The sequence below is a fragment of the Magnolia sinica genome, chromosome 6 (assembly GCF_029962835.1).
Source record: "Magnolia sinica isolate HGM2019 chromosome 6, MsV1, whole genome shotgun sequence".
Lineage (NCBI taxonomy): Eukaryota > Viridiplantae > Streptophyta > Magnoliopsida > Magnoliales > Magnoliaceae > Magnolia > Magnolia sinica.
The window spans coordinates 38,357,250-38,367,541 of NC_080578.1; the positions used below are offsets into that span (position 1 = coordinate 38,357,250).

The 10,292-nt window shown below is 42.8% G+C and overlaps 1 protein-coding gene across 1 annotated transcript; it reads right to left on the reverse strand.

Annotated features, from left to right (window-relative positions):
- Positions 1-815: 815 nt before the first annotated feature.
- Positions 816-6,156, reverse strand: LOC131248678 (protein TRANSPARENT TESTA GLABRA 1). The gene is made up of 2 exons (XM_058249063.1): positions 5,047-6,156; positions 816-1,336 (listed from the first exon to the last, which is right to left on the reverse strand). The coding sequence occupies exon 1, from the start codon at positions 6,059-6,061 to the stop codon at positions 5,048-5,050; it is 1,014 nt and encodes a 337-aa protein (XP_058105046.1). The 5' UTR covers positions 6,062-6,156; the 3' UTR covers positions 816-1,336; position 5,047.
- Positions 6,157-10,292: the final 4,136 nt, after the last annotated feature.

Below are 10,292 nucleotides of genomic sequence, written 5' to 3' on the forward strand. Positions count from 1 at the left end.
ATTGGGAAATGGAAACATATATCCGTATCACTAATCTCATTGTCAATGCTCGGAAAAATATTGCTGTCGTCTGATGGAAACATTGAAAAAAGGTGGAATTTTTTAGTGAAACTTTCGAAGAAGTTAAAAGAAACATGTTTATATGTGTAGAAATCAAAATATCATACACACACATAATAAGTTTCCTTTATGGGGCCTAACCATGTGTCATTGAAAAATAATAAATAAATTCACAAAATTTGTAGTCAATCAATAGATTGGATAACACATTAATATAGAAAATTTCCATATTAATTAACAGTAAAGAACACATTTTCCAATATAGAAATGAAAAAAATAGGATTTTCCTAGTTTCCCTAATTTTTCACTTAAATGTTAATTTTTGCCACAAATCTATGTCAACGCATGAGACTCATACGCAGACATGAATTTTCATTGCAATCCATGCTAACATTTGAAAAAAGATTAAAAGAAGAAGTTTTTTTAATGAATTTTTCATCACCTATGAATTCTGGCATGCCTTTGTTTCCGGTTGAGATTTCTCCCCAAATGTAAACTTTTCTTTAAAAATAAAAAAGAAAGAAAGAAAAAGTGATCAAAATCACCCAAGGAGCAAAATTTCAAAAAAAAAAAGACGAAAATTTTCCAATTTCTTGTCAATTTTTGCCTATTTACAGATGTTTCCTCAGTATTGAGGATATAATCATTGGTAACAGGGATATTACCAAGGAACTTTTGTAACAAATTCTTCTCAAAGTATCACTAATATCGATAAATATCATCAAGTATCGCCAATATTATGAAAGTTGCAAGACTAGTCAACACTAGAGAAGATTCATATAAATGAATTATGAAAAAGAACCACACATTTGTGATCGTTTAAAATTACTCAGACCTCCCTACTCTTAGTTTACAAATTAGACTGGAACATAATGATGCTGCAACAATTTTAATACTTGCAAGGACTATGTGCAATCTGATATTCGCAAGCATTACATACAGCTAACATCCTCTTTTCAAGGTTATGACTTGTGAATATAACCTACCTTAAGTTTATGAAAGCATGCCCAGTTGTAAGTTCCAAAGGAACAGACGTGTTTCACCTGAGTCCCTTCTGAGATGCTGTAATCGACCATTGTCACTGTTATCTGGAAGCCATTGAGACTAACATGTAGTGGTACGTCTACATCCAACGGTCGCTGCACCCAAACCTCACATCACAAATAGATAGCATATGATGCCGGAAATATGTTACAATCAACCCAAGCAAACTTGAATTGTGGAACCCAGAAGCTCAGCTTGCACAACGTCTCTTACAACAATCCCATAAATTGATCTGCATAAAGGTACATGAAGGTTTAAAGAATTTGAGAGGGAGGCAAAAGAAGGAAACAAGTATGAAGAATTAGAAGGTTCCGATGCATCGGAATGTGAATAGCAGTCAGATATGCAATTTCCTACAAGCAGGGCCCAGTTTTAAGTGACCATTGTTGAGTTCTCTCCCTAACCATATATTTTTAGGCCACTGATCCAAGAGATTGAATCATCAGGACTCATCCCGGTGGTCCACTGATTCCTCACTTCTCCTACACATGAAACACATATTAACTATCACCATATTCCACTTTTTAAGATTGTCCACAGTAAGGATTTTATTGGCGATGGCTATCCACACAACATCTTGAACCCAGCAGCTATCCATAACATGAAGTCATGAACTTCAACTTGGGTACGAACCCAAACTCAAAGAACAAAGACATTGCAGTGAGCAAGTCTCCCATTGGCTGTACACTGATTTCACTAACCTCTAGAGAGTGGGTTATCACAAATCTCCTGTCATTTCATTGCCGAGGCACACTGGGCAAGCTAGGAAGACAAATTTATTATTAAAATCAAAGGGCCCTTTGTAATCCAAACTAATGAGCAGCCAAGCGAAAACGATGTCTAAGTGGTTAAAGATGGTACTAATTATAGATAGACTCGTCAAAGGATAGGATTTTTAATATACATCCTAAGAAGCAACTGCTCAACTACAGTCTTTCATTTGAGCCACAGTAAACAGCCTCAACAGAGAACTTACAAATCTTCCCATCAAACATCTACCTACAGCAATAACAGCATTCCCCGTTTTGACTTTTCTACATAGGCTTTGAGGATCACCAAAACAAAGTTGAAGAGATTGACTGAAGTAGTTTCCTCAAATCTTAGATGATTACTTATGCTCCATTACATGGATACTTCAAATAAGTTGAGCTTTGCTAAGCCCACGCACGTGTGAAGGCTCATGTACATGCCACACATGTGCCGGTATGGTAAGATAGGTCCGAGATCCAACCCATCCAACAGAGCGGCACCACTATAATGATGCCCTAGTCCAAGAATCAGCTTGATCCACTGGTCATGTGGGCCACAGTTTGCTAAACAAATGTACGGCTCTGAAAAACTTGGCTGAAGTTTTCTAACCCATCTACCTATTAGCCCACATGCTGATTGGACCAGATTTTATTTTTAGGAATATATAAGGTTGGACCAACCTGATGGATGGATTATATCTTGGATGTATGTGCCATGCTGGTAATGTGTGCCATGTACATGAGCTTTACTGCACAAGTATGTGCACTTAACAAAGCTAAAATAAGTTTATGTGAGATGCACCAATATTATGATGCTTTATGAAAATGCACGTATGACTGACAACAAGACATCACATAATGTGCAACTTCACACCTGCTTGCAAGGATGGTGTGAGTTTTACAGGGAAAGAAATTGGTATTCTGGACTTTCAAATGCATTTAACTAGGATACCCAGAAACATGTATGCATTATGTGTTCAGGATACTGGCATTATATCATGCCAACACCAACATTGATACCAAAGACTGCATGAATACTCGTAACAAGCATTTAAATAGTATCCTATCATACTGAACTCAGTGGTTTTTAAACTACTGAATTTTTTCTTGGTAATGAAGTATCAGATGGGATACAGGTACCCGCATCCCTATCCTATATTTTGGGAAATGCGGAGTCCTGTCCTGCTCTCAGCATCCATGCCTATATTGGGCATCATAGCTAACAAATCAATGCAATTGCATGACTACCCAGCTTCCTAAAGTCATATATTTGTAACTGAGTTTGTTTGGCTATTAATGAGCATATATATATATATATATATATATATATATATATATATAGACATACTCAACAAAGATCTACTCCAATGCACTGCTGATTACACAAGATTCAATTGTTTAGGGCTGTTTCAGTGAGTTTTTAATTGTGAGACAGCATTAGGAATTTGAGTCATTTAAAATTTTCATACTTTTGCCATGATTAGGACTTCTCCTAATGAGATTAAAATTCAGTTTCCTATTCTAGTTTGATTTAAGAGATATAATTAGGTTCTTAAGGATTTAGAAATATATATGGGTTTGACATAGGGGAGTTCTACGTTGAGACAATAAGACATAAGAGTGCGTTTGGTAACACCACCACAAGCTACTTCTGGCACCTTCTCTTTCGAAACATAAGCTATTCTAAAGTGTAGAATGACTTCTATTCTGAAAGAGAAGCTGCTACAAAACACAACCTTAGTTACTTATGGAGCTTCCAGAGGGAAATCTTCTCAGGAAAGATGGGGTGTTTCTTCCATGGAATCCCTCACATGAAATCTAGATCTCTAGATTCTTACAGAATCAAAATTTCAAGTGTGTTCCTCAAGTACAGAAGAAGCTGATGAAAAATTTCACATTCTCTTGCCTAAAATCCATCAACAGTCATGCAACTGGAAGAAAAGGGCAATCTGTATCAATTTACATGTGCAGCAAGCATTACAGGATGTTCGAATTTAGTGTCATTGGTATTACAGGTTGTTCGAATTTAGTCTCATTGGTATTACAATCATCCCAATATTGATTTGGAAGGCAGAGGAAGCTGAGAATATCCTGGCATGGCAAAATCTCACTCCTGTTCTCACATGAAAATCTAGTTTAAGCCCATCCAGGGTACACACTCAGAGAAGTAGGACCAGTGCAATCAGCCAATCATATGCCTGGATGTTAATACTTGTGGAAATGTCAACAAAAAGCAAGAACCGAAAAGAAACATACATGTTTGGAAAAAATTTCAGAAAACCATACCCGTATCCTGCTAATCTCACATGTGCAAGAGAGAAAAGGCTACCAACCATGGTATTTTGTAACGGTAACGGTGGCGGCCATTACGATATGGGCCGTAACGGCCGTTACAACCTTCTTTATCTTTATCTTTATCTTTTTCTTTTCTGAAAAAGAAAAACTGAAAAGAACCTGTATTGGCCCTGTAACAGCCATTACAGAGGTCTTTTTATCCGTAATGGCCATTATGGCCATTACAATCCCATAATGTGTAATGGTTGCCACCGTTGCCGTTATGTAACAGCGGTTACAACACACCTTGGTACTAACAACTAACAAGCACATTAATCGGCCACATAGGCAATCAACCTAATGGAAGAAGGCCATCATGCTTGGATGTGCCTCTCCAATAGTCAGTGATGGAAACCCATTTGCCCTGTCAAATACCAACATTTCTCACTTCCCACATCCTGCATCCGTTTCATGCTACCAGCCAGCTACTATCACAATTCCCATAGAATGAGCCGGTCTATGCATCTTTTTCCTTCATTCATTTCTCAATCTGGTAACCATGGTGGGTCCCAATGCCTACATAGACTAATCAAGAAGTATGTGCCCCGGCACCTTACCTTATTAGTATGGTCGGTCGAACCGCCGTACCCAAGCTTCAGCATTTCCAATTCATGATCCAATTCTATATATTTTTCTTCTACTAGATTTAAAAAATAAAAAAAATTTAAAAGATCTAAAATATGTGTGCATTTAGAATGAATTGTTCTGTTGTAATTGTTTATTATCTTGTACAACGGTATAGAAGCACATCTTCAAATGCTTGATTTAAGGGGGAGAAAAAAGGAATTTCGACTTAATCAGAATCCAAGCTAAAAGTGCTGACATCAGTTCAATCTAAGGAGAAGGGGACGATGCACACCTCAAACCTTCAGGAGCTGCATCTTGTTCCCAAACGCGATCGCCATCCAATCAGGCTGGAGGGGGGACCACTGCAGCTGGTTGATCTCCGACCCAGCTGAGTATGCGAGGATGGGGTCGATCCCGTTGGGGTCAGCAACAGCAGGCAGCTCCCAGATGAGTGCCTGGGCGTCATCCCCAGCGGAGCAGATGTGGTGGGCACTCTGCGGGGCCCAGGCGATGGCATTGACACTGGCACGGTGTCTCTGCAGCTCAGCGACGGGCATGGCCGGGGCACGTATGTCAAGGATAACGACCTTGTTACAGTCCATGAGGACGGTGGCCATGTAGCGGAGATCCTGCTTGTTCCAGGCGAGGCGAAGGAGGGGTGTATCGGGGAGGGGGCTCTCGTAGATAATGGTGGAATGCTCCTTGTCGCGAAGGTCGAAGATGCGAACAGAACCGTCGGCGGAAACAGAGGCAAACACACCGGCGGGGCCCCAGGCGATGTCGTAGACCTCCTTGTCGTGGGCGATGAGCTGGGTCTCGACGGTGAGGCGTTCAAGGTCCCAGATTGTGCAGGTGGTGTCGATGCTGGAGGTGCCGATGAGGCGGGGATCGGCGTCGTTCCAGTCAAAGGAGGTGAGTGGGGCCGAGAATTCGCTGGTCTTGCTGTTGTTGAGGATGGTTTTGGGAGGGAGGTCTGGGGAGGGATCTGAGCCGTCGGATGGGATGTCCCAGAGACGGAGGAAGTCGCCGGAGGAGGCAAGGAGTTTGGGGTTGGAAGGGTGGAACATGAGCTTGGTTGGGGGGTAAGGGTGGTCGAAGGAGACGGTGGGGATGAAGGTGGGGTCCACCTGGTGATCAAAGGAGAGGATTTGGATCTTGTTGGAGTATTCTTCGTTGAAGGAGCCAAGGGCCAGTCGGTTGTGGCTGTTGAATGCGAGGGCGTAGATTGGGAACGGGGACTCGTAGCTGTACGTGCTCGAACCTGCCTTTTGCTGCTGCTGCGATTCTTGGGTCGTCGATGCCTCCATTTCCAGTTTCCAACCACACGCAGCGAGAGAGAGAGAGAGAGAGAGAGAGAGGCGTTTCTGTTGGGTTCTTTGGGACGGGAGATATTTGATACTATGGCTTCCACCCGACCGCAAGCCGTTACCTGCTTAACTTGACTGGACTGAAGCTGCCACGCACGTGTGGACCCACTTGATGTTGTTGATCCTCACCGTCCAATCTCTGGACGTTGGGGAAAGCGGATTGGCTGGAGTACCCCCACACCACCTATATGGCTGCCGTATATCGTCAGCAAGTTCCGTGGGCCCCATCGTAGCTTGTGTTATATCCAAACCGTCCATCTGGACAGTGGATCCCACGCAGCTGAAGCTGCTGTTTGACGTCAGCAAAGTCTGTGGGCCTCCAACATTAGGTATGCTTTATGTCCAAACTGTCTATCCACGCTGCTGGAGAAGCAGCGCAAACATCACCTTGGTCCACACGTGTGGAGCCGTCCAGCATTCCCGACGGTGGGAATCCCACGTGATATATGTGTTGTACTCCCCCGTCTAGAATGTGGACGGTGGGGTCCTAATGTAAGTGTTTTATCAGCACCGTCCTTGTACATGGGACGGTATGACCCACCGTGATGAATGTTCTGATCCACACCGTCCACATATCCAATGTGGACGGTGGGTCCCACAATGATGTATGTGTTTTATCTACACCGTCCATAGGACGGTGGGCCCTATCGTGGTGTATGTATTTTATCTGTACCATCTAGCTAGGACAGGATTCACCCTTATGTATGTATTTTATCGGCATCGTCTAGCTGGGACGGGACCCACCTGAGGTATGTTTTGTATGCACGCCGTTCATGAGCTACGGCCCACCATGATGTATTTTTATCCACACCATCCAGGGCAGGCAGCCCATTGTGATGTATGCATTGTATATTCATGTTGTCCATCTGGTGGGGCTCATTTGACTCGTGCAGGCCCACTTGCCGTATGTGCAAGGCCCACCTGCTGTACATGAGGCCATGTGTGAGGCCCGATGTGATGTACATGAGGCCCGTGGGACGAGGCCCATTGTGATTCATTTAAGGCTTGTGGAATGAGGCTCATTGTGATGTATATGCGGCTCGTATTTGAGGCCCGTTGCGATGTATATGCGGCCCATGTAATGAGGCCTATTGTGATGCATATGCGGCTCGTGTATGAGGCCCATTGCGATGTATATGTAGCCCGTGTATGAGGCCTAGGTGATGTATATATGGCCCTTGTGTGAGGGCCGATATAATGCATGAGAGGCCCATGGGACGTGGCCCATTGTGATATATTTGAGGCCCAAGGGATGTGGCCTAATGCGATGTATGTGAGGCCTTAAAATGAGGCCCAATGTGATATATTTGCAGCCCATTCGATGAGGCCCAATGTGATATATTTATAAGCTCATATAATGAGGCTCGATGTGATGTACATGTGACCCATTGTTACAGCCCATCTTGATGTGTATGAGGCCCATTGTTACAGCCCATCTTGATGTGTATGAGGCCCATTGTTACGGCCCATCTTGATGTATATGAGGCCCATTGTTGTGGCCCATATGATGCGGCCCACTTGATGTATAAGAGGCCCATTGTTGTGGCTCATTGCGATGTATAATGCCCATATGATGCGGCCCATTGTGATGTATTTGAGGCCCATGTGATACGGTCCAATGGGATGTGAATTGGGCCCTTGTGTGAGGCCATGGGCCCACTATATGTTAGACTCTATGTGGGCCACTCCTTGGGACCAATGTTGGTTAAATGTCTACATTGATGGGTAATGATGGTTAAATGTCCACATTATGACTTTCCCTTAGGCCTCGTTAGGCCCATCCTTGACATGAGGAGAGTACATCATCATTATATAACATGCTTAATATAGCTCAACGATCCATACCCATACGCATCATATGTATGCTTGATATGAAGAGTGATTGATCATAGCACATGTCATTGGGTGGATTATTATGGGACCCCTTGAGAGACGGAGTTGCCCCACATGAGCGCGCGGTGCGCACAAGTTTGATGCATGACTGGATGGTGAGACTCATGTATCTCACAATTTATGATATGACCACCGTACGCCCTATCAACATCAAGGTCGTGGCCTCCATAGACATGTCGTGGATGGCCAGATGACACATCGAAAATGTTTGGTTTTAGCATACGGGCGTTATAAATGTCATTGGGTGAAAATCCCTAAACCCCCGAGGCCAAGGGACGCTCCAACGTCTAAACCGAGTGATATACATGAGCGCCCGCATCTCCCACTATGTCGTGGTCGGTTGGAATGGGGTGTGACCTTATCCGCCTGAGTGAGGGGGCAATATTTAGGTTGAGTTTGATCAACTTGAGGAATGGGTCCGCTATCGACAAGTCGGGCCCAATATTAGCAGGCGGATAGTGATGTCTCTTCCACTTACCTATTTGTGCACTCGGATAGGGGCGATAAGCTGGTATAGAGTGTACTAGACCCCGGTGATGATCTTAAAGATGTACGGTACTGATATGTGGACTTATTGAGCAGGAGTTGCATACTTAGCATTTTACTCATTCATTCATTCATTCACTATCCACTCGGGCTGGTGGTGTGCAACTAATTGTTGTGTACCTTCGTAATGGCTAGGATTTCAGTTGGAGCGCGCAACTAACCTGAGATCAGGGGTTTACCACATTGAGTCTGGCTATCTAAATTTATGTATAAAACTGGTTTGGATAGAAGTCCCTTGTGATGAACCCCACAGCTTGCAATACTACGTACTATCATCCCGACTTCACACTCCAGGTTGGTCATTTCATTCGCGCCTCATATTGCATTGTATCCGCGGCATATGGTATTTTGGGTTGCTATGTTTCTGCATTTATATGGCCTAGATATGGCTGATGGTATTCGTGGACTCGTAAGGATTTGCATATTGCATTGCATCCTCAGTATATGATATTGGCTTATTATGTTTTTGCATCGCATAGCCTGGATAAGGCTGATGGTATTTATGGACTTACCAGCATGTTTCCGCATTGCTCTAATATTGCATACTTGACACTTACCTTATGCACACACTTACACCACCCTCTAAGCTTTTTATAAGCTTATGCACGATAGATGCGTGCAGGTGGCGTTAGGTCGCAGCTTCGTTGAGCTTGGAACGTGCAGCTGTCTTCTGGAGCTTCGATTTTCAATATATGTATTTCCCTTTCAGCACTGTATTCAACTGTTTATATTAGTGGATATTTGATGATGATGTTGCCTTTGTGATTTGGGTAAACTTGTGATTATGCTTATTACGAGTTAAATGTATGTTGGAAAATCCTCTTTGTAGGATCCTAGAATTGGAATCTGGCATATAGGCGTTGGGAGCCGAGAATGGGGTACTACGGAGGCTGTCGGCACCGGATTCGCTGATTGAGAATTTTATGAGCCCGATTTTCGAGTTTAGGGCGTGACACATAGTGTAGATTTCTACTTATTAATGGTGTTTCCTTGATCTTAGTTTAGGATTGGTGATTTTTCTCCAAAAACCCTAACCTTAAGCGCTATTAGGTTACGCAAAACCCTCTAAGGTGCAGACTATTATATATAGGTTATCTTTTATCGACCCACGAGTGTCTCAATCAATGATTAGTTATTTGTAGATAAACTTGCGCATGCTAATATATTCACATTTTGATTTAGTTATAATTTATGCTATTAGTTGGATTTAGACGCTTACATGTTCGATGAAATATCTAAGGGGTTGAATGTATTGCTTTGTCGATACTCATATGCTTGATTTAATGCTTAAGTGATTGTACTACTCTCCGCATGCTCACATGTTTGATCTAATGCTTTAGTAAATGTATTACCTTATGGATTCTCACATGTTCAATGAAATGCCTAAGTGGTTGTGTAGTAGAACCTACGCTATGATTGCGTGACATAGTGTTTAGTCCATAGCAATACTTAGGATTGCTACGATATTGGGTCAGTTGGCTAATTGCCCAAACTAAGGGGGTGGCCCAAGTTAGGGCAGCCACCCCTGACTTATTCGGTCGACCCAGGTTGAACATGGATGACGACAATAACTGGGCTACACAAGTGCTCGCACCCAATAGTAGTCGAGCCGGAGTTCCCCAAGCCGATAGAATTAACCTAAGATTCGAATGACCGTGTGTTCACCATATATAACAACGACAATTATAATATAGGATACACCATTTTCATTAAATGAATCTACTTATAACCA

What these genes read in the sequence shown, in the direction of transcription:
- LOC131248678 (XM_058249063.1), bottom strand. Translation starts at nt 6,061, where the DNA reads ATGGAGGCATCGACGACCCAAGAATCGCAGCAGCAGCAAAAGGCAGGT.